This window comes from Maylandia zebra, linkage group LG3, assembly GCF_041146795.1.
Source record: "Maylandia zebra isolate NMK-2024a linkage group LG3, Mzebra_GT3a, whole genome shotgun sequence".
NCBI classification, from domain to species: Eukaryota; Metazoa; Chordata; class Actinopteri; order Cichliformes; family Cichlidae; genus Maylandia; species Maylandia zebra.
In genome coordinates, this window is record NC_135169.1 from 31517339 (window position 1) to 31544764 (window position 27426).

At 43.0% G+C, this 27426-nt stretch overlaps 1 protein-coding gene across 2 annotated transcripts in view; it reads left to right on the forward strand.

Annotated features, from left to right (window-relative positions):
• The first annotated feature begins 1518 nt into the window (after positions 1 to 1518).
• pacs1b (phosphofurin acidic cluster sorting protein 1b) overlaps positions 1519 to 27426 on the forward strand; it is a 71843-nt gene continuing 45935 nt past the window's right edge. For both annotated transcript variants that reach the window (XM_004570663.6, XM_004570664.6), the window contains exon 1: positions 1519 to 2091. In XM_004570663.6, the coding sequence (XP_004570720.1) occupies positions 1940 to 2091 (152 nt within the window). In that variant the 5' untranslated portion in view covers positions 1519 to 1939. The remainder of the gene's footprint in view (positions 2092 to 27426) is intronic.

A 27426-nucleotide genomic window follows, 5' to 3' on the forward strand; every position in this document is an offset into this window, starting at 1 on the left:
ATGATCTTTGCCAAAAAAGAATGTTTTCAGTTTTAGATCTGAAACGTTGGACAAACACACAAACAAACATCATCCCACTGACCTAAAAGATGTTTCGTTTTAGCTGTTCATGTCCTGAACTGATCCTTTTAGTTACACGCTGTTGCTGTGGGTAATTAAAGGCATTTCTCCAGGAGCATGTGCCACCGTTGAACACACACAGTAGGTTATAAGCTAAATTCCTGTAATGACATTCTCTAAGTCAGAAGGACACTCTTGCTCCCTCTTTCTTCATCAATTCATATTTTAAGTTTCTTTTTCAGGCTGACCTCATACATTATTCCTGAGAATATACATCGGTATGCAAATCCTGTAAGCACAGATATAATCAGACGTACTTGTTGTTCCTGTAGTTTAGCTGTAGTTCCTGTAGTAGCTTTCAGGCCCCTCTTCTGTGGAACCAGCTCCCAGTTTGGATTCAGAAGGTGGGCACCTTCTTCACTTTTAAGATTAGGCTTAAAACTTTCCTTTTTGATAAAACATATAGTTGGGTCTTGATCAGGTGACAATGAATTCTCCCTTGGTCATGTTGCAATAGGTTCAGACTGCCAGGGGATTCCCATGATGGGCTTTTTCTATTAACCATGTGTCTATACACAACTCTGCATTAAATTATTAGCAATTATTTAGTGTTTCATTTTGTCCTGTTTCCTTTCCTGGTCCTGGTTCTGCAAAATGTTTCTTCCTGTTGAAAGGGAGTTCTTTCTTTCCACTGACACCAAAGGCAGAAAACTCCATCTGATTGTTGGGGTTTTCTCTCTAGTATTGTTGGATCTTTACCTTATAATATAAAGCACCCGGAGGCTACTCTTGTTGTGAGTTGGTGATTTGCAAATAAAATTGAACTGAACAATAAAAAAAAACTAAGGCTATAATCCTTAATGTAAAAGAGGGACAACCAAAGTGTATTTAAAAATATTACACTGGACTATAGTCCAGTTTACATGCATACATACTATCATACACTATTACCACAGAATAAATTATAATTAAAAGATTAAAATAAAGTAAGTACATTTGTAAAACTTGCTAACATTATTACTACCACTTCTAATAATCACATTCCAATCCTCATAAAGAACCAAATAAAACAAGTGGAAAATGTAAAATATATTTTAAAATAATAATAAATAATAAATACATGTATAATAAAATGAATGTTATATTATTATTAATATTATGATTTAATTAATTTCTCCATTGGTGGAGTTGCATGCCTTCATCTAAACAATAAACTAAAATAAATAGTAAGCTAGCAAATTTAAATGTATTAAAATATATAATGAATATAAAAATGTAAACAAAACATATTTAAAATAGAAGAAAATAAAAAATGGAAGAGGTGACAAGACAAATAAAAATACGATATACTGAATAAGTTTAAAACTAAGGAATTGAGTCTGCAGTGGTGAACAAAGTGCGTGCGGCGTTCAAACGCAGTAACAGCAGCAGCTGTGATTGGCCGGTTCCTGTCTGTGAGTCTCGCGCTCAGGAGTCGCTCTACGTCCTCAGTAAAGGCGTTGCTCTCGCTGCTCTCTGCTCATTGTGCGACTTTGGCGAGAGAAATTTCCGCTTCCTGCACCGATAAACACCAGCGGCGAACACACACCGAGCCGACACCAACTTAAGCAGAGGGAGAGACGGAGAGAGCCGCGGGGATTTGCCGCCTGCCGTCCGGTAGAAACCCCGGAGACTGCGATGTTTTCACTCTCAGGCGGAGATTAGCACTTTCCTGTTAGCGCTTCGCTCGCCTGCACCATCCGGAGCCTGAAAAAACAGGCAAAGCGAAGCGAGGAGACGGAGCTACAGCACCAGAGGAAGGACGACACACAGAGAAGGCAGACTACTACGGGTATTCTCCCCATTAGCTCCTTGTGAAAGCCCGTTTTCAGCCTCCAGGATGTCGGAGCGAGGAGGGCTCCCGCGGACTGGGGGCGTCCCTTCGCCGCACATGCAGCCCTCCAAGCCGGTCAGCATCTCCAACCGGCCGGTCCATATGAACCTGTACGCTACCTGGGAGGTGGACCGCTCCTCGCCCAGCTGTGTGCCGAGGTATGTGCAGGGGAGATGGTCGGGCTTAGCGTTACTTATCGCTTTTTGGTGGGGTGGGCTGGTTGTTGTGAATGGGAAGTGACCCAGTCAGTGTGTTTACACTGGGGGATTGCAAACACATAGACACCCACGGGTGCCTATTTAGGAAGACTCATTGCACTGATGGCTGTTGTGGTGTTAACAAACTGGTAGATCCCTTTAAACCCATTAATTAAGAGGCTGCCTCCAATAGCACTGGTGTTACCCTGTGACTGGACCTCTTGTTCGCACTTTTGTGGTCCCCAGCCCTCAGCTCGATCACTGTACGACCCTGCTCTTAAAGATGAAAGCAGGCTCCCTCGTTATTTCTGATCCCTACAGCAGGTGCTGCCCAAACAGCCTTAGTTGTTGCCCAGCTGATCAGCGCAGACAGACAAAAGATTGATGAAGCAAGCTGACCGTCGCTGCAACTGTAGAGAGCCACTTTGCATCCATTTATTATACAGCTGTAACAGTAGCTGGTGTGATGTGTGAGTCTGAGGGAGAAGACAAAGCCAGGGATCATCTTTGAGGTGCACCCACAACCCGAAACGTCTTGTTTAGTGTCATATGCCTGCTCAGACTTTCACTGCTTCTCATCATGTGATTGGTGTGTGTGTGTGTTCATAAGGGCAATGCAGCAAGGTCATGTTAGGAGAGACACCTCATCCACCTCTAAGCTCTGCCTCAGACAAAGACACTGAAGCGTCTCACAGCCACTCTACAAGGGGTGGGCTCACAGAGGCAGATGCACGTGGTCATGTGTCCTGTGATAATCAGGTGTAACCTAAATGAACACGCTCCAGCTGCAGCTTGTCTCATTGTTCTTTTTATGGCGCTTAAGTGATAATCCTGGTCATAACAAGTTCGATTCAGGGTCAAAGGTTAACTGCTACTGCTGAAGTAGCGCTTGTGTTTTCCAATGTCAGCTAAGCAAACAGTTGGGGAGCTGCTGCAGCATAAAAACGTGCAGGGACTTTCTGTGAAATCACGTCAAACGCAGTGCTTTTCTCCATAAGCCTGAGTCGCATCCTCATCCAGATGAGCGCAGATGTTTAGGTGACTAAAAGCAATTAGTGGGGAATAAAGGCTCCATGGTCATCATCACACAAAGCCCACATGCTGACACCCTAATGCTGCTTTCTGAAATGCTCTGGGGCTTTACTGGTTTTAGAAGCAAAGCCTCAAAAGTACGCTTGGCTTCTTAGCGGTCTGCAAGTGTGTGTGTGTGTGCACCTCAATGACACAGCTGTAAATCTATGTCTTGGAATTGGCTCTCTTAACTATAACACCCAGTGTTTTCCTGCACATTAAATGTATTTCCCCCCTTTAGTTTGAGATGATTTTTACCAGTGTCTTCAGCTGATTTTTTGAGTAGTTTGGCATCGTGCTGCAAAATGCAATTGTGGACTTTTTCTATTTTTTTTTTTTTATTCCACCCTGCAGCCGTCACGGCCCGTCAAATATCTTCGATTTCACTGCAGTTTCAGCAACATTGAGGCAGGCAAGGAGGGGGAAAAAAGGAGGGTGGCAGAGAAACGGAGGATGACACTGGGAGATGGGGAGTAGCAGCACTGACTCTGTCATCTACATTTAAATGGGATTTTTCACAGACACAAGAAACAGGGAAGTCTAATCTGGAGCCAGAAGAACCTGCACACCATGTACTGTGAATCAGTCGCGGGGATGTCTTGCAGAGTTTTGACTGTGGTGTGTTTGCTTCTTGTTCACTGCCTTATTGCCTAATCTTTGTCTCTGCAGTAAGGACTAAGAACTTCCCCTCTCCAGCCGAGGTGGTGTTGCTCTAACCTCTTCCTGTCTACCCAGAATGCCTCCTTGTGTGTTGTTTACACTGAGCTGTGGGTTGCATTTGCCCTGGCAGGAGCACACATCCTGCTTATCCTGATATGTTAAAAGAAATCTGGACCTGCTCTGTATTTATAGGTGTTTACATACCCACCCAGACTCACTGGCCATGTGGCTCATTTTTTTTGTTGGTTTTATTTTTTGCTCATATTCAGAGGGGAGTTGACAGGAAATACTTGTGACTGATATCAGAATGAGAGATGATATCAGTTGTTTGAGCAGCCAGGAGTCAAACTTTCATTTTCTGCAGCCAAAGCAACGAGTACAGCAGCTGCTCCGGCAGGCCTGACACTTCACTCCATGAACGCAGAGGCAGGGGTAGCGAATAGAGATCAGCAGCTCTCAGGTGCGCTCGTTGTCAGGTGGAATGTCGGATCGTGCCCACTCATGTTGCACGCTGAACATGGTTTGGATTCCAGCGCTCAACAGGAGTGTAGTCAGAGGCTCTTTGTGTAGCTGCTCTACGACAGGTATTCCAGGAATTGGTTAGAGCACCGACATGATCACCTCGCATCGTTAAAGAAGCTGAGCTGAGGGGGAAAGTCCCATGACTCGGGTCGCTGGGTGGATCGTGGGGATTTTTGCTCAGTGTTTCACTTTGGCTTCTAAGGAGAAAGCCTTCACGAGTACCGTGCCCCACTGACCCCACTGACCCCTCAACACCAGGCTTTGTCCATTTGCAGGCTGCTGCCAAGGGATTGGTCGGACTTTCCACTGTGGCCGCTCAAACAATAACTCAGACCGAGTTCACCTTAACAAAGAAAAAAATTAATCATGTTGTGAAACCTACTTAATGGGGCATTAGACAAGAGTTGGCTGATTATGAGATTAATAGAGTCTAATACAGGCTGTTATTGTCCTATTAGAAATGAAGAGCTTTTGCTATATAGGGCTGCCTGTTGTTGAATACGAAAAGACAATGCAGAAGAAGTTTGCCCAGAACAGCAGCTCCATTCCTTATTATTAAAAATGTGTTTGGTACTGCAGCAGAGCAGATGGTGGTCATTTGTGAAACATATTGCTGGAAAGTTGGGGGTATGGTATAATCAATCCCACTGAGACAAGTTGTTTTAGAACAGAGGTGTCAAACATGTGGCCCAGACAGTGCAAAACGTGGAAAATGCAATGAGTAAGTGTGAACTTTTAACTGTGTTTTATTCCTACGAATGGATCAGATCCAAACTGAGGATCCAGAGGTTTGAATCACTGTCATATTTACAACCTTCTGACAAAGACACCACCCTCATCTGTCATATTACGCCTGAACAGGTAATAGAAACACCTTCAAAAAATACAAAACGAGGTGGCTTTTTACGATGAATGAATCGATAGACAAGTTCCTGTTTTATTCTCTTATTATTGTGACTCTACAGCAAAAAAAGGACATCTTTGAATAAACAGTACATTTTCTGTATGTATTTGTTAACCTATAACCCCCTCAGCTGAGGTGTGTAATGGATTTAGTCTGGCCAACTCTCAAACTGGTCGGGATTAGTTTTAGGAATCTAGTTCATGAAATGCAAAGGTTTTCAGAAGGTTATTAGTCTTCTGGCTCACCTTAGTTCAGATTTAACTGTATGTGGCTCCTGTAATAAATGGGCTTGACACCTCTGTTTTACAGCCTACGTTTTTTTAGGATGTCCCCTCTTTAAGCCGGCTTTTTTCTGATTTGCTGCCCCTCGAGTTCTAATCATCAGTAAGGTCTTCCCTGTTCACAGCCAAAACTGTGAACCTGAGATGACATTGGGGAAATTTCCAGTCGCTGACATCACACAGAGCCAAGAGTAGGCAAAAACGTTTTTTTACCCTTGGAACCTGAATATATGCTGCTGTTATTCCTGGGTATCTTTTTCTTTTTAAACCATCAGAGAGAGAAAAAACAAAAATTATTTATTGATTAACTACACGTCGCGTCTCGAGCATTCATTGTATCCACTTTAAGTTGGCTAAGAGCTTCATAATCCAGCTATTTAAGTCAGCTTCTTAGAAGAGAATCAGCCTGACGCCCAAACGTTGGGAGCTAAACACACAATAAACAGTATAAATAAGTGAAAGCAGCGAGGTCAGTGCATTGAAAATAAATCTGCTGCTCTGGTAATGAATACTGTTGGCGTGAGGAAGTGCGCTGCAGAAATGCAGGATGTTCTGAATTATACATTGTGTGTTTGTTCGACTCGTTCGCTGTAATTGCCCCGCGATACAATAGTGGACGTCACGTTTCTCGAGTGTCAGCGTTACATTATCCTCCCCCCCCCGAACCCTTGCGCGCACACCCCTCCCTCCTCTAAACACCGGCTGTTGATCGCGCACACACAACTGGAAAGAAATGGAAAGAGCGCCGACAGGCTATCACATACGAGCATGCTCACAGGCAGGGTGACAGGGCGCTTCATTAAGGAGCTTTGGCTTTGCCGCTCCCTTAGACACTTCTTTTTTTTTTTTTCTTTAAAAGCTGAGTGGCCGAAAAGGTCTGAAGTTTCCTCCGCGGCTCGGCTCGCCTGTTGGAGATGAAGGGAGACGGAGCGTAAAGTATAAACCTCTTCACCCAACTTGCCACCATTATTTACTATTTCCGCCCGTAGCCTTCCAAGCACAACTCCTCAGGGAAAGCTGGAACACGATGGCATGCAGTGCATGACCATTATTGACTGTAATGATGTTTATCCAGTGGTTTTCCAAAATACACTGGAATGTGTTTTTCCCAGTGGTATTGGGAAGAAAAATGTGGCAGTTTGGAAAAAGATTTGCTGGTTAAATGTCTTTCTCAGCTGCTTGAAGGCTGACAGGCAGAGAAACCTTTAACCCTGCTTTAAAAAGCTGCTAACCCACTCAAAATTTCACCGTTACGCCTTTTTTCTGCTGTAATTCTGCACAGTGAGACGAATCCTCTTTTGCAGACCTTGCTTAGATTGAAATTTGCTGGGTAACAGTGTCAGCGGAGAGGCCTGATAACGACTCGGAGGAGAAATCTCAGTATCACACCAAGGAACCTGCTTCTGATTTGGCACTTTCGTGCGACGTACAACTTTGTCTAACAGTGTTGTTTTTATTATTATTCCTTTTCCATTTTTTGGTTAAAAAGACTCCTCGAGTATATAAAGAAACTTTCAGAGCCTTGTTGGGGAACGTTTCCCCGCAGTGCTGTTCCCAGGAGAAAATAATCTCCAGCCTTGACGCGTCTTCTCATAAAACTGAAGCATGAAATATGCTAATTCAAATCCCTCATTTGAATGATTTGTCTCCGGCTGCTATTTTGTATATTTCCGCTCCTCGTCGTGACGATTTTTTTCTCTTCCTTCTCGGATGCCTGACGTATGATTTGGTCCCGAGTTCCCGGTCGAGATGCTTTTTGACGTCAGTCGTGGATTATTTTTTCTCTCTGTGGCAGCAAAAGCCTTGACGTGTGTCCTCAAAAGCTGCATCGTGCTGCAATCATCTAAACACTGTCAGTGCTGACTTGCGTAGACAAAGATTGTTGATGGCCTAGAAACATTAAGACCTGTGCACCCTGCTTTTTCATATCTAAATCTCAGTAATAGATGTTGCTACACTGGCTCACCTTGACAGCCTCACTCTGTATTTTTAGCAGCCAGTGTGGGTTATGAAGCTATTTAAGTATTTCTTGTAACTGAATGCGTTTGTATTAATGACGGCATGGAAAAACATCATGAATTTTTTGAAAACGCAATAATCATCCGTCTATTTTCTTCTGCGTATCCAATTCAAAGTCATGGGAGGGGCTGGGGCGTGTCCTGGCTGTCATGAGGTGAGAGGTGGGGTACATCCTGTTGTGGCGCCTTGATTAGACTGGGCGCAACCAGCTCATGAGCAGACGGTGTGGGTCTGTGCAGATATCACTCTTTCTCTTTTTCTTTGTTTTGCTTGACCACACAGTTTCGTCCATGGAGAATTTACATTACGGTGCACCAACTACACGTGCGCCCCAGGGAGCAGACTTCAGAGAGGTGTATGAATGACTCCTCAGCTGTAAAATCAAGGCTTAACACAGAGAGACTGACAATAATATTATCTCACATCCATGTTTTGGGTGGGAGGAAACTGGAGAGAACCCACACAGGCATGGAGCATGCAAACTCCACACTCCCTGGACTGTGGAGATTCTGCTAATCACCGCAGTGCTGCGGTTTAAAGAAAACTTTATCTCAGCAGCTCAGCTTGTACTTTGCAGTGAGCACTGGATGGATGGATGATGGATTTTTTTCCCCCTTTCTCCCACTTCAGAAAAGAAATCGTTCTCTCCGAGCCTGTTACTGCCAGTGCACTCGCACATAAAGCGATGCCCTGCTCATCGAGTTGTGGGAACTAAATGTTCGCAACATGCAGTTTCACAACCACTGTCGAGGCTAACAATGCTGTCTGTGAAACAAGCCCTTCGCACATGTGGTGAGAATTGCACGGCTGCTGGGGCGTCCTTTGTGCAACTTGTCTAGGGTACGTCTTGGGGTACGAAGCAAAGGGTAGTAAGGAAACATGAATGTGACCTGTGTCAGAGAGAGCGATAAAAGCTGGTTATGTTGCAAACGTTGTGCAAAAGCAGGCAAGCAGAAATCATTTGGGTGTCAGTGGGTGTTTGTTTCTCACGCAGGGTCTGGTAGCAAAAGCGAGAAGTGTGAAGCTGAGGTGTTTGGCTGCTGCTGCTGTATTGTAGAGGTTGTTGTCGGTCGGTCTCTAAAGCTGCTGTGGTCTGAGGAGGCCTTTGTTGCGGTATCGTAATGTTCTTGTGTGTGTTTTTGTTGTTTAAAATTTATACTTTTGGTTGCTGCACTGTTTGACTTCTGGTCATGATCTCCCTACTGTGGGGACATCTGACACACACACACACACACACACACACACACACACACACACACACACACACACACACACACACACACACACACACGGACAGATTTCCATTTCCAAGGTGCAGTGACAGCTGATTCGCAGGCAGTGTCACTGACATATGCTTTGCTTTCATCCACCGTGTTATGACCAAGGACACCTCGGTATAAAATTACAGAGAAGGACGTGCAGTGTGGAGAAACACAAATCATGCTGACAACAGGTACATAATCACACACACACTCTTGAACTAGATCATCGCATGACGGCAAGTTTTCTCCGCAGCTCCATTTTTGGCCTGTTGAAACCTGAACGCTGCACTTTGATGGAAAAATGAAATTCCAGTCGCTTGCTGCATACCTCTGTTTGTTTATAGTTTTCCTTGAGAGGAAACTTTTTGGCACTTCTGCCTCACTGTTAAGATTTGGACTTTGTAGTAGGTAAATTGTGGGTGCAGAAAAAGTTAACAGCAGATAATTTGCACCAGGACATAAAAACAACAGTTGTTCTTTGTGCGTCTGTGCTGCCACTTTATATCTGTGGTCATGCAAATAACGCTTGCTCACGTCTGTAATCCTCTCCGGCTCAGGTTACACGCCGTTTCCCCTGGGTGATAACACAAGCTCGTAATGCACTTAACACAGATTGACCTTGACACAGCGCCAGTGTTTTAGTACCTCTGTCTATAATTTATTGGCATTTTTTCCAATTCCAATTCAATTTTTCAGGGCTGTGGTTTTGTGGTTGCACAGCTTTGTGTTTCTAGCTGCTTCAGTTTTACATAGTTTACATAGTTTGAGTTTTCTATGCTGATGATGTTCTAGTGCTATCTTTGAGTAAGAGCAGGCTGGATCGTCCTTATCGTATATTTGAACTGTGTGTGAACGAAATTGAAGGTTTCAAGTATTTTTTTTTTTCCAGTGGACGCTGGCAATGTGAAGTAAGCATATAAGCCCAAGTGTTATACACTTAAGCAACCATTCACTGGCAATTTGTTGATGCTGCATTTGAGTTTCTCTTCTGAAAAACTCACTGATGCTGCCAATTAACTTAATTAGCTGCAAAATGTTCGTCCAGCTGTTTGTTTTTCAGCCTTTTGTTGCCCTGTCCCAACTTTGCTGAGACCTGTTGTCATCAAAATGATACATTTTCTCAGTTCAAGCATTCAGTATGGTGTCTTGTGTTCCAATTTGAATAAAATATGGGCTTGATAGATTTGCAAATCATTGTTCTCTGTTTTTGTTTACAGTTTATACAGTGTGTCAATTAGGGTTGTACGTTGGTGGCCATGGGTTTGCCAGAAACCGAGCCAAGGAAAGCCCCTGTGTGGGGAAACGGTGACGTAGCTACGTTAGCTGCATGCTAGGATAAGCCAGTTCACTTCTTTCTGAAGTTTCATAGATAAGAAGCACAACTCCCTTTCTATATAAAGGAAAGCTAATATGAATAGGGTTATAGATTTAAGTAAAGTAAAAGTAAAAAGACACAAAACTAAACTGGCAAAATGTTAACAAACATGCTAATGTTTTATACTAGTGGCTTTTAATAAAACATGAAAAAAGCCGAGGTGAAGCTGTTTACATACAGAGCAGTTTGTGGAGGGATGGGCTGAAAGAGTCACAGTATTTTACTGTAGTCCAGTAAATGTCATTTATAGAATATCAGAAATGTCAATGAAACAGTAGAATTAATGTAGCTGGAGTAAAAACTGAAACTGAAAATGTGCAGCTTTCTCTTAAAGCTTTGTATTTTTCCTTTTTTCCCCTCTTGTGTTCAGTGTTAGAGCTGTGTCACTTTGGTCTCGCACCGCAGATTCAAATAAAAGGATCTAACCTGTAATACCGTTACACTTGTTGGACTGGCTGCTTCTCAGCTTGACTCATGCTGTGACACTGTGATATTCTCAGTTCTTTATGACGGCTGTACTGTGGCAGGAATGGCTGGGATTGGTCGATAACCAGGGGCATAATGTGATCACCCAGTACCCACCCAGCAACGTGCAGTTGTGCAGGGACGGGGGTGGGGGTGGTGGATATGGCGCTTGGATAGCATCGCCTCCATGTCTCAAGCTAAACTGGATTAGGCGGGTACTCTGCTCATTAATCCGTAATCGCTTTAACGAAGGGTCAGTTGTGTGTGTGTGTGTGTACGTGTATGTGTGGAGAGAGAGACAACAAAGATTGTTGTATGAAATTATTCATAGAATAAAAATAAAAATAACAAATTATTCTGTATGCTCCTGTAGTGTGAACCTGTCACTTTCAGGCACACCCATAGTCAGTGAAATGCAGAAATGCACAACAGGCCTGTGAGCAAGATGCTTTTCCCACTGGCAACACATATGTTATCTTGTGTAACGCACGCAAGCATGCACACACACACACATGCTGCACATGCTGCACATCACGTATCTTGCAAGACTAGATTTGAAAGTCGCCAGACAACAGGCCTGCACTCTGGATAAGGAGGTGCAAACTAGCCAAAACATGATGAACAGACTTGCCACCAAAGATAACTCGTGCTCGGGTTTATTTTTTTTCTCCCTTTTTTTTTTTTTTTTTTACACTGCAACAGTGTCCGAACCTCAATTCGTCAGACATATTTTCTTTGCTATAAACACACTTGATCACCTTTGACAGATTTGAATGTGCTATCTGTGTGTGAGACTTCAAATGTGTCCATGTTTAAAGGTTGTCCTGCTTAGGAAGTAACCGGCCGCGGTGCGTCCTTGCCTGCGGCTGTGGGAAGTAGAGCAAGACGGAAGGAAATGGGCAGAGAGAGAGAGAGGGAGAGGCACTGAATGAAGGCGAGAGAGTGAGGGGACAGCCGCCATACAAAACTGAGCAAAAGAGCAAAACGTCACTTCTTAATAAATATCTAGGACACCTTACTTTGCGTGTGTAGGTATGTACTCGTATTCCCTGCATTGTGGGAGCCAAACTGTGTGTGCAGTCACATTCTGGAGACCCAGTTCCCTTTATGGGGACGTGAATTTGGTCTTGAGCATTCAAAATATTTAGGGTTACTAGGGCTGTTCGATATAACGATATATATCGGATGACGATATAAAAACGTCTATCGTTTCATTTTACATTATCGTTTGTTTCGTGGTGTCGCAAAATAAACTGTTTACGGCAATATTTTTTCACCGTTTTGATGGTCACTGTAGTGGCTATATTCATTTCTTAAAGTTCTCTCTTTCTCTTATATTTAATATAACCACACTACGGATGGATAAGAGCCTGTTTTTACGCGTTGTTGTTAGCAACAACGATGGTAAAACCATCGTGTGTCCGCTTGTTTATTTTCCACATAAACCTTTCAGAATAAAGCTCAAGATCCTGTTGAGACTTTTCAAAATAAACTGAATCACGTGAAAGAGCAGATTATTTACGGATGAGAAGCAAAAAAGAGCCGTCGGGTGCTAAAAAATAAACCTTAGACTCAAACGTTAGAACAGGCTTTCCCCCGCAGCACGCCGTGTAATAAATACTCACAAAGAAAACGGCGGCTTTAACAACTTACGTCTAAAAGTTTCATGCATCAGTTAAAACATTCGACTCCAGGTACATGACGCGGAGCTGGAAACACTTCGCGCAAGTCGAGCCGCCCGAGATTCACAGAATTTACAGAAAATATTAAATTTTTGTGATTTATATCGTTATCGGACGATAGATGTCTTATGAGAGTTGGGTCATATCGCACAGCCCTGGTTACAACTTGAGTTGCGGTCGGCTTGCAGTTGGAATAAGCTAATGTACCTGTCGGACATGGACGTGGTTTTGGAAGTCATTTTCGCCATGCATCCTCTCACAGGAAGCGTAGGAGAAAGAAAAAGACAGGATGTTTTCAAAGCCCTGCGAGATGAAAACTCAGCCCCATGACAGATGTGGTTGGGTCCAGTGTTTAATTAGGCCAGCATTTGCTGACTTAATTCGATGTCATCTATCAGCGTACGGCATTTAATTGTCATGTATTTTGTTTGGTGTATGACTGTAATAAAAACGCTGAGATTTATTGCTCATAGCGGCCTTCCCGAGTTGTGTTTCATCTTTTCACAGTAGCTGTACACATCCCCATTAAAGCAGCCCCTCACCTGATAAATATCAGGGCTCGGGATTTAAGAGATGTCTTCTTAAGTGACCGAAAAACGAGGTGGGCTTGTTTGCACAGCTGCAATAAGATTTCCTCTTGGCACGTAGCGTTTCTGTGGCAGGCAGAGCAGTGTGTACATCTAAAAACAACAATAACAAGAGAGGGAAACATGAGGTTGTGAGTGTGTTTATAGGAATAATTTCCATTCCACTACATTTCTATATCCATTATATACCCAGGCACCAGCTCTGAAGCCAAAGAGCTCTATTCTTTGCTCATATTGCAGGTTGGGGCCAAGAGGGGATTTTTTTCTTCTTCTTTTTTCAACCACTTTTCGATGCTCACAGTGTTGAGTTGAATTCATAAGCGCTATTTGAGTCACCTCAACTCATCCTATACCAACCAGCCTCCCTGTAATAACCACCTGCCTGATATTGCCTGAGTCCTCTGGGGGTGGATCCCTCGTGAATGCCAGGACCTAAGCTCTCCGAGCGCATGACTGAATTGTAATGAGAGTTTAGTCGCTTCACCTGTGTGTTGCTGGGCGGTGTAGGTTTTCCATGCACTGCTGGTGTTCTGTGTGTGTGAGATGTTGTTTATGCTCTCACTGCAGCACTCGAAGCAGCTCCTTCTTCACCTCACACCTGCATATCTTTACTTTTTTTTCCAGTGCAGCTCGTTCTTGCCTCACCTTGCTTCTGCAGTAAATGCTATGAGTGTGTGTTTGCTGACACTGTTCTCTCACTGATTGCTGCACTTAAGTATCGTCTTCTCTGGATGTTGTTTTTTCTTAGCTGTGCTTCAATCAGCCTGCCTCACCTGCACATTACTTTGAAGTCCAAATAGCGATCGAGTGGATGTGTGTGCCTTGTGCTGCGTTTTCACGGCAAAGGTCGGCTTCAGCCGTGTCATTATTTTTGGCATCGGCGTCCTGACTGACCTTGCTGTTAAATGGGGCTTCTGTGTGTTTTTTAGCGCGTTCTCCTTGATTTTTTGCGCCTTGGCATATCACTTTATGCTTCACAGAGTGTAAATCGTCTCGCGGCTTAAATCAAGTAACGCTTTGCTGTGTGTACGTGCGTGTGTATGTGTCCTAGCAGGGTATTCTTGCTTTAGGCTAAGTGTCAGCTCATGTCAGGAGGGTGACTTGCTTTTTGCAGAAGCGCAGCAAAGAAAGGCTAGAGAGGGAAGGGAAAGGGGGGTCGGGCGGCTTCAGCAGCAGAAGAAGACAAGCCAACATCTTACTCTGGAGCTTGTCTTAGAGCGTTGAAACCTTTTAGCACCTTGTAGCATTCACTTTGTTTGCACAGGTAAAGCTGTAGCTCCTGTGAATATGCAAAACAGAACAGTTATAAGCTCCAAACTCCTGGACTGCAGCCGCTGACAACAATCCCTGTCAACAAGTGAGGTCAGAGCCTGCACCTCCACATTTAGCAGGTCCTGAATAGGAGAGCCTGACTGATATGATAACATTATGGTGATTTTAAAAATCTTTAAGTCTGACGTGATCTTTTCCTGACCAATAATTGTGTCGTTTTTTTGTAAACTCAAAGAAAGTGAACAGTTGAAAGTGAAAACCTTCAGGCGAAAGACGTGTTAGATGAGACATCTGGGCTGCTGATCAAGATTTGGGTGTATTTGCCTCCCAGTGCTGACTTTGAGTCATTTTAACTGTAGTTCTGGTTATTCTGACCTGGGTCACATGAAAAATGACTCTAACAGCTATTAATGATTGAAAAAGCAGCAGTTACATTTTGTGGACCGATCAAAGAGCTGAACTGTTTGGGCTCTAGTTCTTTATGGCACCTCTAAGGTTAGCTGTTATAAACTCTGGAACATCCAAGTATGGCAGTCAGTGATCTGTTAGTAGCACATCAAAGCTGATTTTTGCCCTGAATAATGAAGCAGCGGCAAAATGGCCATTCAGCCTGAATGTCGGGTTAGGGAGAGAGCAGAGAGAGTCTGCGAGTGTCGTGCACGGATCATAAACCAGGACAGATGGAGGGTGACGAGCAGAAGTTGATGAGAATGACAGGAGGAGTGCCCCGTTGCGAGGAGTCAAGGGGGAAGAAGCGTGAAGCCGCAGGTGAAGATGAGAGCAGGCAAAAGAAGGATTAGACTGTGAAGGAGAAAAAATGAGCTCGAGTGGATGAAGGTGAGACACAAAGGAAAAAAGAGGAGGAGGTGTGGAGGTGGAAATAGAGTGGGAGGGTGGTGGGCTGGCTTTATCAGAATGGAAGAACATCAAAGCCGGGTGAATGGGTGAATGGGAAAGGAGCAGCTGGGGCAAAAGGAGGAGATACGGCAAAGAGACGTGAGCTGATTGAGGTATTAGATCCTCCACATGGCTCCCCCTTTTTCCTCCTCTCACTTTATTTTCCTCTCTTTTTTTTATCTAATCTTTTCTCTCCCTCCTGTTTCCTCATCATCAGTCTTTGCTTTATCCTTCTCCCACCACAGGCACATTCCTCACTATTAAAGCTAGTCGGTATCTAAATCTCAGCTCTTCTGTCGGAGGCATCATCCTAGTCTTGTCTATAACTCATCCAGCTTTCTTCTTTGTCCTCTTGGGGCTACCGTTGCAGCTCTGCCCCACAGTCACAGCTTCCTTTCCCCAACACCTGTGATGGCCACAGAGTACATTTTCACCTCTGCCGCTGTTGTTTCTGGAGCAGTCAACACTCACGGTGCCATTATTGATCTCTGGCACCTGCTGTCATAGATTTAGCACAGACATCACTGCCGTGAGGCCTGCCGTGTCACGCGGCTGCTGTTTTTTAAGCTTTTGTAAATGAATACACATGCCCTGGGCCACTTTTTTAAACAGTGTCAGTCTGCTCTGTCAGGTAGAGATGGGGGAATAAAAAAAAAAAAAGGCACAAAGCTCACAAGTGTCTCGGCCGTTTGGTTTTTGTCACTCGTCAGTGCCACCAATGAAATTCTAGGAATGCCTTAAAGTACAACTTGTACTAATATGGCTCTCACGAGGAGTAATTTAACTAGTTTACATGCACACATGTAGGAGTTGTTGCAAAGCAAACCATTCACAGTACGTAGGCTGTTGGTGTGGTGCCCTCCAACACTTGTAGCGGCGGTTTTTCCGAAAGCTCGCCTTGCACTAGCGGCACTAAAGAAAATGGGCTGAAGTGCCTCTTGTTTACAATTAGAACAAAGATGTCGACACAAATGCAGTTTTTCTCCGCTGAAAACACGTAAACTAACCTTGATTTTAGAGGTTTTTTTGTTGAATGTTCACATTTAATAGCCTGAATAGGCATTCAGTCGGCACAGACTTGAAGGAGAAGGTTTAAATCAAACGATCGGCGTGTTTTCAGCTTCGGTTCTCAGCTCAGTTTTGCATGTTATCAACTCAGGGTCAGACCAAGGTCTATTGATGATATGGCAGTGCTTCTATATTGTGTATCCGCAGAATGTGTAACGTACGTTGTAAACAACAGCCTCTGAGACCTCAGATTAATCAGTCAGATCAATCCAATCCAATTTACAGCTAGTTAAATGTAGAAACATGTGGTAAATACTAAAACTAAGCCTTTTCTTTCTGGATTAACGTTCATATTTTCCAGGGAATTTCTGAATATAAAAAAAATCTCAGTAATTCACTTCACTGCTAAATGTGTGAATGGGTTTTTCCTGCACAACAGTAGCACAACTAGGTGAGTAATTTCTATTTCCCAAAAGCACCTGAAATTTTCATAGTGGTTATGAGTTTTTAAAGTGGAAAGTACTGATCATTTTGTTTGTGTTTTATTGGTGAAGAGTAATAATGAGTGCTGTTTGGAAGTTCCTGCTTTAGTGAGGTTTGCCCTTTCACTTCAACGTCTTTTGTAACTGCTGATAAAGAGGACAAAGACATTACACATGAATGCTTTTTTCCCCCCGAGGTTCATTAAGGATGCAATTTAGGCTCACAGTTGACGCAAAGACCCTCTAAAAACAAGAACTGAAACTTACCAAGACCCTGAATGGGGAGAGAGCCGCAGCTTTAATTTCAGTGGTCACTGGGACGTGTATAAAACCACCATCTGTGGGTGTTGAAATTCTAGTACATGTTTGAAGTCGACGTCAATACCCTGGAAAATACTCGATTCCCTTTTTCATTTCAGAACAATACAAACACCACCATTAATCCAGTCAGCCAGGTTACTATAGTAACGCTTATCATGAGATTTATGGTAACTTGTTTTAATACTTCACTGTTCTTGAAAAGGGAGCTTTACCTCTGGAAATTCCTCAGTGTTGATCAGTGTCGTCTGTTCAGCTGCTAGTGAGGGGAGGGGCTGTGTGTCATGCGGAGGAGGTGAAGACGACTGTAAAGAAGTGTGTGACTGTGGCACTTTGAATGTCATAGTGATATATATATATATATTTATATATATTTATACTTTTGCTTTATTTGTTTAATTTGACAACCTGCTACGTCTGTGTCTGAAGTACAACGTCTTGTAGGGGTGAGTCTCGAGTGTGTGCATCGAACATTGTGCAAATGCTAAGCTAATTGTGGTTATGGTTACAATAAGCTTAGCCCCCCCCAAATAAATATACCTGCCAATACAGTAGGGCTGCTCAATTAATCGAATTTTAATCACGATTACGATCTGGGCTTTCAACGATCATTAAAAATGACTGAGCCGATTATTAGCCCCTCCCTAATTTATCCGCGACACCTTAAAGGCCGGTCCGTGAAAATATTGTCGGGCATAAACCGTCCGTGGCGCAAAAAAGGTTGGAGACCGCTGATTAAGAGGACCCGAGGGAAGCTCGGAAAGCTAAGCAGAAGTTATTTGGAGAGTGACTGCCGTTGGTTGAAAAGAGAGTTTAAAAAAAAAAAACTTCAGTGGTGTTGCACACTATTTTATATTATTTTTTAAAGTCATTGTTAACCCTTTAAAGCTGGTCAGAGCAGCACGCTCCGTTTTGCGTAACTATTGTTAAATCCCTGTAGAACCTGAACCGTGTAAGCTAGCGCAATAATTTGTTTTGCATATGAAACCGGAGGAGTTGTACTTACATCTGATGCCATCAGCTTGTCCTCGGTCACGGTTTCGTTCCACATATAGCTTTGCAAAAATTGCATAAAAAGCGCTTGCAGGAACAAAAACATAATATTCCAGAAACACGCTTTGCCGTTCCTATCAGCTGTTCGTAACACTTCCCACAGTGAAATGATGCACATGCTGTTTTCTTTGCAAATTTGCATCATAGGACTGTTTTTTGTTTTTCCTGCAGTATATAAAAATTGCTGTATCTCCAAAATAAAACTATGAAGACACTCAAAATAAATTTCCTGTGGTGGGAAACTATTTTTTGCAACTTTATTGTATTTAAAGTTTTGAGGGATAAACCTCTTAAATTTCTCCAAGTAGAAATATATGTAAACAAAACAAAAGCGATTTTCAATTTTTTTTGTAGTTTATTGCACTTTTTTGCAATTTATGTAATTACTATGGACTTAATGCATACATATTATTAAAATATGGGCTATAACAGTTGTATTGATGTATAGCAACTTGAAATGCTCCCACAAATGGCACTACAGCATGTAAAAAAATAATATAAGCTCTGGCGGACTTGGTTCTATGGTAGGTCTTAAAGGGTTAAATAAATATCGTCAAATAATCGTGATCTCAATTTCAGTGAAAATAATCGTGATTATCATTTTTGCCATAATCGAGCAGCCCTACAATACAGATATATTTTTGGGTACATAGTTTAACTTGTTGTGAACTTCATCTGTGCCCTTGCGTCAGTCTCTGGTTGGCTGTGCCGTGGCTCTCTCTTTGGAAAATTTACATTTTCAGTAATGATTGTTGTTGGATTTATGTGGCCTTGTTTTTTTTGTTTTGTTTTTATGAACACACATGCACACACACACGAATCCCACAACACCTCTTGAAGGCGCCATAAGTTTTGTGTCGTCATTGTTTGTAGCGTTCTGCCGGTTTCACTAGCTGCTATTTGTCACCATTGCTGAGAAAACCCCTCATACATTTCCACAAGCCATGTGTTTAAAAAGTCACAAAACGTGTTGTAACTGTACTGTTGTTGATGATGATGATGAAGACTTTTTTGTTGTTGTTGGTTTTTAAGCAGGAGTGATTGGCTGTGTGTTTTGTTGCTTGTTTTTTTATGAGTGTGTTTTGGTTCAGTCCAGATGCAGAGCATTATGTTAGTGTGCAGATGGCAACGCTGGACCCCGGGACATACACATGCTCATGTTTATTCAGCTCTATGAGTGACCTGCTCTTTTCCTTACCTCCTCACAACACAGCACCGTAACCATAATCCGTGACAACACGTTCACCTTCACTTTCTCCCACGGGTTCGCCTGCTCTACTTCTTTCCTTTTTTTTTTTTTAAAATCTGCATTTTGTTTCAACTTGATCACCCAAAATTATTCTGCTTTGAGGAAGTTTCATTCTCTTCCATCAACTTCTCTGAACACTGGTGGCCTAATCAAACCTTTTTGGTGATTGTTGTTGTTTGCCCCCACCTGGGCTGCCAACACTCTTCACAGTGAACTCCTTCCAAAACGAGGCAGCAGCCACCCACGTTTGGAATATGCGTACTAGATGGCCTAGTATAAAACATCAAAAACGAAAGGTCTGCCCACCTACATGCAGTCACACACTCAAATAACTCCCCTGCTGTGGGTAAAAACACACACTCTAGAGCCATGACGGAATTTTGATGAGCACTCTGGCCCCCCCCCCCCCCCCCCCCCCCCCCCCCCCCCCCCACACACACACACACACACACACACACACACTGTATATATACATTTTACTGTTGAGAAGGAATAATTTGTATTCTGCTTTCAGAATAAATATGAGTCAGAGCAACCGAAAACTCACCGAGGGGCACACATAGTTGCTCATGCATGTAATGCATACAGTATTACCCATGCGGTGTGCACACACACACACGCGCACACACATCATAACCGTGTTATGTACTACCTGTAACCTACTTATGCCAGTGCGCACTCACCCACTCTATTTCTCTGCTTCTCCCACACAGTCAGACTGACACATACATTTACCACATGCATGCACACACACACACGTGCTGCAAGACTAATGTGCTTACTCATCAATGCAAGCGCACATGCATGCGTAGGAGATCAGGGCACCGTAAGTAGACACAGGCAAGTTTGAGAGGAGAGCAGGAGAGGGTGTGTGCGTGCGGGAGATAACCAGCATGTAGAGCTGCTTAGAGGGTGGAGATAGCTGATTGTCAGAGGCTCACAAAGCACATCAGAAAAGATTTCTTTTCTTCCACTTGTTGAATTGAAACGTGTGCAGATGGCGATTTTTCCATCTGATGTCGCACTTTGAGATTACTGTAATGGGTATGATGCTGGTGTAGGCATAGCAGTCTCCATCAGAGTCATCTCCTGAGTTGAAGCATATGGATACTGTTGCATCAAAGTGTGGTGTATGCTTGGGGCGAGGAAAAACAATCACTGATGCTCTACAGGGTGGAGCAGGGCGTTGGAGCTGCCGCCTCAGAGCAGGAGGGCTTCTGTTTGAACTCTGCTAGCTGGTTGGGGGTCTTCCTGTGTGGAGTTAGCATGTTCTCCGTGTCCTCCACAGTCCAAAGACATGCATGTTTGATTAACTATTGAAGTATGTATAGTTACAAAAGACATTGAAGTGAAAGGGCAAGTATAGGACCAATTCTGTTTACATTATACATGCTTCCCTTAGGCAGCATCATTAGAAGACATAGCATACATTTTCACTGCTATGCAGATGACACCCAGCTCTATCTGTCCATGAAGCCAGATAACACACACCAATTAGTTAAATTGCAGGAATGTCTTAAAGACATAAAGACCTGGATGGCCGCTAACTTTCTGCTTCTTAATTCAGATCAAACTGAGGTTATTGTACTCGGCCCTGAAAAGCCTAGAAATATGGTATCTAACCAGATTCTTACTCTGGATGGCATTACCTTGGCCTCCAGTAACGCTGTGAGGAACCTTGGAGTCATTTTTGACCAGGACATGTCCTTCAACGCACATATTAAACAAATATGTAAGACTGCGTTCTTCCATTTGCGCAACATCTCTAAAATTAGAAATATCCTGTCTCAGAGTGACACTGAAAAACTAGTTCATGCATTTATTACTTCCAGGCTGGACGACTGTAATTCATTATTATCAGGATGTCCAAAAAACTCGCTGAAAAGCCTTCAGCTAATCCAAAATGCTGCAGCAAGAGTCCTGACAGGGACTAGAAAGAGAGAGCATATTTCTCCTGTTTTGGCTTCCCTTCATTGGCTTCCTGTTAAATCCAGAATTGAATTCAAAATCCTGCTCCTCACATACAAGGTCTTAAATAATCAGGCCCCATCTTATCTCAATGACCTTGTAGTACCATATCACCCTATTAGAGCACTTCGCTCTCGCTCTGCAGGCCTACTTGTTGTTCCTAGAGTATTTAAAAGTAGAATGGGAGGGAGAGCCTTCAGTTTTCAGGCCCCTCTTCTGTGGAACCAGCTTCCAGTTTGGATTCAGGAGACAGACACTATCTCTACTTTCAAGATTAGGCTTAAAACTTTCCTTTTTGCTAAAGCATATAGTTAGGGCTGGACCAGGTGACCCTGAATCCTCCCTTAGTTATGCTGCAATAGACGTAGGCTGCCGGGGGATTCCCATGATGCATTGAGTTTTTCCTTTCCAGTCACCTTTCTCACTCACTATGTATTAACAGACCTCTCTGCATTGAATCATATCTGTTATTAACCTCTGTCTCTCTTCCACAGCATGTCTTTTATCCTGTCTTCCTTCTCTCACCCCAACCGGTCGCAGCAGATGGCCGCCCCTCCCTGAGCCTGGTTCTGCCGGAGGTTTCTTCCTGTTAAAAGGGAGTTTTTCCTTCCCACTGTTGCCAAAGTGCTTGCTCATAGGGGGTCATATGATTGTTGGGTTTTTCTCTGTATCTATGAAGCGCCTTGAGGCGACTTTTGTTGTGATTTGGCGCTATATAAATAAAATTGAATTGAATTGAATTGAATTGAATTGAATTATGTCTGTGAACATTAAGGGTTGTCTGTCTCTCAGTGTTATCCTTGCATTGGACTGATGAGCTGTCTGGGGTGTGTCCTCCATCTTGCCCAGAGACAGCTGGGATGGGCTTCTGAGTGGCTGGAGTGGTGGGGCTTAATAGGCTGTTAAGAAAATGGATGGAATGTGTTGCATCACTTCCACTTGCAGCACAGTTATTGATAATAGTTACATAATTACATAGTTATTGATGGTGGAGCAAGGTGAGCAAGCATAGGCTCACATGGGAGGACACAGTAGATCATACTGATGTGCGCAGATATCACAGTGAGGTCAATAAACACACTATTCTTCTGTTTTATCCTACCTTTTTAAGACCGTTGCTTTTGTCACACGTTGACTTGTAGGTTATGGTCATGACTGGTATTCAGCGTCGCAGAGCCACTGTACTGTTTAATTAAATGCCAAGTATGGTTATAGTGCCACACATGAGTTACTGTGAATCCCACCAGGAGCACTGAAACGTTTTGAGGCCAAGATGGAAAACTTGCCAAGGGAATGTGTTATAATCCAAACATGAGTTTAACAAGTGCTTAATGGTTATTTTACGCTCGTCACAGACGTCATTGCATCAGATGCATTTGAGCTGATGTCACAATCACTTAAGAAGTTCTGTTGGCACAAAGCGTGGGACTAATGGGGACAGTATACTAAACATTTTATTTTATAGCTAATTATTTTGGGGGTTTGTCTAAACAGTGTTCTCCTTCTGCAGCGATTGCTGTTATAGAAGCAGATTTTAATGCCAGTATTTAAACATCAGCAGTTTTTCCTGACATTTTTTACGGGTCGTTATTTATTAACTCTGCCCGACTGTTCTCAGATCAGCTTGTTGTTGTGTGTCTATTGTAAGAGGCAAGTTGGATTTTGCCCATTGGTGGACAAGCTTTGCAACATGAACAGTCATATTGTGGTTGAAGGGTGCTTCTCTCATCTCTTTACTTTCATTTTCATTCATTGGCCATCTTAAATGCTGATGAATGTGCAGATAGATGATAATATTGGGATGCTGATAAATCGGTTCTAAAAAGTGACGGTAAAACTTTAAACAGGATTCCCCTAATGTGATGGCTGTGAATGCTACAGTGTTGACTTCTTCTGTAAACACTTTACTGAAGAGCTTTTGGTGGTTTGGGCAAAACTTTAAGTATATTTTGCAAATTCTGGTCGTTTTAAGTGTCTTGACAGGAGATTTCTGGAGGATGTGCTCACTGGCCTGTGAGTGTGCGGTTTCACGCTCAGATCTGCTCTTTGCTCATTTTCATCTTGGTATTTGAGTCCCATTAAGGGGCTGATTACTGGTAAATAACAAGTTAGCCAATAAAGCCTTTTCATTACTTTACGCAAAGTAAGCCTTCATCAGTTCTCCCCTGATCAACAAGCTGTGTAATGGATACTCTGTTACTAAATGACCCCAAACCAAGTTTTACATTCATGCACATTTACTGTTAGCCATGATGTACAACACAGCATCCTTGCAACTGCAGCTACATCTTATTAATAGCTTCTCCTAGCATAGATGGAGGATGTGATTTGTCGTTCTTGTCAATTAAGGCGGTGAGATAAGCGTTTTACGTCACTGTGCTCGGGTATTACGCTGCTCAAGCTTTTGTTGTCATCTTGTGGTAATGATCTATTTCCTCTTGTGAAGAACTTTGAGCTCAGTAATTGGGGCAACAGTGGTGTGCAACAACAACAAACAAAAAGAAAAAACCAGAGCGTAACCACCGCAGACACAGCGGACGTGCAGATGCATGATGTGATGTGCTTGTTAGACCACTAAACCATGAGGACGCCCCAGTTATTCTGCTGCTGCTGCTGTAAACAGCACAGAGGTCCCACTGCCCAGGACATTCATCCTGTTAATTAATGAGGGTATTTGGCACAATCAATTTAGCTTTGTAGCTCATAAACCAAAAGACCGTCAGCACAGCAACCAGGCAAGAATCGAAACCAAAATAGACACGACCGAGAGAGCCAGGACGTGTGGAGTGTGGGCCGGACTGGAACGTGACCAAACGACTGAAAATCCGATGTTGGTATCAACTGTGGAGGGGAAAAACAAACCCATTAAAAACAAGAGGAGAGGAAGGAGGAGCTGCGTGATGGGATGGAAGGAAACAGAGGCGCTATCTGATGAGACAGATGGAGAGGATGGAGAATCGCCGATTGCCAGAGGAGAAATGGAAAAAGCCTCGGATGGAGAGTGGGAAGTGGGCAGGAGATGAGAGGCAGAAGGAGAGAGAGAGTCCTGCTTTTTGTTGGCGAACAGTGTTGGACAGCTTGAAGGAGATAAGAGAAAAGAGGGGGAAATGAGGAGTATGCAGAGGAGTGCACGCTTGCAGGAGGTCCTAATGCATTACGCCAGTGTGACTGTGACCCAGCTGTAAAGAGCCTGCCATCCTTTGATGGAAGGGACACACCTTCAGAATGGATTGATTAGGTTTACACTGAAACCCACCTAAACACTCAATTTAAGGCAATTATTGATAGAAGCAGTTTCTGCCTGTTTCTCTCATGCAAACTCATGCATGCACACACATGGAAAAGGGAAATGCCACAGAGGAGGAACAGATTGACGGCTTCATTTTGCATCTAATATTCCTGAACAGAATATTCAGGTTTTTAAAAAAGGAGGGAAAAAAGTCTCTTTAATCGCCAAGCTGATCCTCAGTAGGTGCTCTGCACTCGCGCGTCTCACAGCACATTTAATTATAGCCCCTTACTTAAAAAGCACTTCTCCCAGATTGTCGCAAAAGCTCCTGAAACTAAAACAACAAAAGCAGACGTGGACGGAAAGATTAGGACGACAAGAGGCCGCCGTCTCTCCCAGAGCCCATTAGCTGATGAAAAGTAGCTTAGTATTACTGTTTTTATTTATTGAAAACAGTAATACTTGTGTGCCAAGGTGAGGTTCGGCTCTATTAATGTTGAACCTTTTTTGGTAATTTATAAAGCTTTTATAGCGCGTTGAGAGTCGCTGTTAAATGAAAGCTATGGACGGAACGTATTTATTTTCAGCGGGATGTTATTTCTGTGACTTCTCTTTGTTTTTGCCATGTTGCTCACTCTCATTCCTCCATCAGCCCTTTGCAAGACAAAACACACTCTGAATTTAAGTGTTCACAGGGGAACGAATGAGCCACAGACTGAAGTTGGAATTCAAGAACTATTTAAAGCTATTGCGTTATTTTTTTTCGTCTTATTTTTCTATAAAATTGTCTACATATGTATAGTCCGGCTGCTTTCTTATTCACAAAAGGTTGACACAAAGGGTTGTGGGAGCTCCACGTGTTTGAAAACATTTTTATTACTCTGGATGCCCTTCCCGGTGCAATCCCAAAGGGACTTATGTCTACTTCTGGGATTGAACCTGGAAGATTAGGCGACTGTACTTTAGAGCCCTCTGCATGTCCGTGTCAACTACATTAAAACAAGCCATCTGATTTCCATCGTCTGGTCATTGATGGCTTTTCTTTGCATATAGAGCAGATTTGCATATAGAGCAGGGGGATGGGATCTGTGTCAAAGCCAGGTGTGAACTTGGCCTAGATATTACAAATCTAACCTAATGAGTTCAGTAGCCCTCAAAGGTGTGATGCATCAGTGGGCTGGTTCAGAAGAAGTATAGGCCACATTAACGCCTGTGACTTTAACACTTGACCCTGATTAAAGACACTTGGTCCTTCTAAAATGCCAGATGTGTTAGCGGGACATGGAGGACTGCATTTTTCTGCTTTCCTCTTTTGATTGGCTCATTTTTGTTGGATGTTTAAGCCTGATCACAATAAGAAGTTTTAATAGAGATGTCAAGAATCTGCTTCAAGGTCAAACTATTTTGTGTGATTGATGTCCTACATACATTACTGCTAACATAAAATCTGATTTCATTTGGAGATTAAAGATTTTGTAGACATTAAATATATCCATGTTTGAATGTGATCTGTTGACTCACTGATGGGCAGTGATGTCAGAGGTTGAACAGTCAGAGGGATGGGGGAACTGTTGGAAATCAAGACGATGATTATCTTGTTTTTAATGCTTTAAGTCAGTATTATGATAAGACCTATGAGAGCGCGCGCCTGTGTGTTCAGTTTGGGCCATGCAGCCTGTATTCTGCAGGGAGGATGTTAACAGGCGCCTAACCTTTGACCTGTCTGTTGTTGTGTCTTGATGCCTGCTTAATAATCCAGGAAAGGAAATCCCAAAAAGCAGATTCAGTTCATCTGAACATGCAGCGTTTTCACATGAACTGAATCTGTTATTGGTGGGAAACCACCAGATGTTAGGACAACAGAAAAGCTCACCGACCTCTAATCTAGTGCCATCTTCATTCGATCAATACGCACTGTATTCAAAGCACTGAATTAGTGCCACGCTCTCCTGCTGCTCATTTCCTTAAAAAATATAAAACATTTTCCCTTCTCTCTCTATTTTTTTCTGTCTTCCTTCCTCATTTTCTACGTGCTAAATAGTAAAGCATTCATGCATATTGATCAGCTGGACCATAATTAGCCTCCTCTGTGTGCATGTTTGCTTGCCTCCCTGGCTGTAATGAGCAGGCAGTGCTATCAGTTTGTAATGTGTGTCAGCGGGATTGGACGCCGTTTGGACAAACACTGATAAGATTTGAATCGGGACAGCTCCGACTGCGACTGACTACAGATGATATGCCAGCAGGCTGCTGCTGCTGTTTGTATGTTGACTCAGAGCACATCATCCAGACGTTTCCCTTGGCTGAAACTGTTGCTACTGCGTGAGGCTGAATCAGACTGTAGGTCTAGCAGGAAATGCAGATCTTAGAAATGTCTACATTTAGTTATAAGTGCTTCCCTGGTCGGTAGAGCCAGTTTAGAGCTGTACAAATTTGGTTTGTGGTGTATAATAAATACCGAACCCAAATGTCACATTTTTAGTTGCCGTATCTCTAAATGACTCACGAGAATAGAAACGAGTGCAGCTTTGATTCTTTTGACAACCAAGTTGTTCATCAGATGAAACCACGACATGTCCAGCTCCGTGAGTCAGACGATGTCAAATGTGCTTCCTCCCACTTGCAGCCGATATTACATTTTCTGAATATAGCTTTTTATTTTTGTTGAAATGTCAAGCGTTCAGCCTCTGTGGAAATCATAAAAAAAGTTTGATCTTAATAAAGATCAAACCACCTACTTAGAAAAATTCAATGAAGGTCTTCAACAGAACCTTTAAAGGCTGGAGCTAAAGAAGCTGTTTTTAACCTTAAACTAATTAATAATGCATAATGAGTCAGCTGCTGAGAACTGGTCTCGGGAACATCTGATGACATTGTGTACTGCTGGTAACGATGATGACTCTGGCAGATTTAAGCTTCATGACATGGTGTTGTGTCAGAAAATGGGTACACTGGTTGTAATGAAATAGAAATGTTCAGCAGCAATACTCAG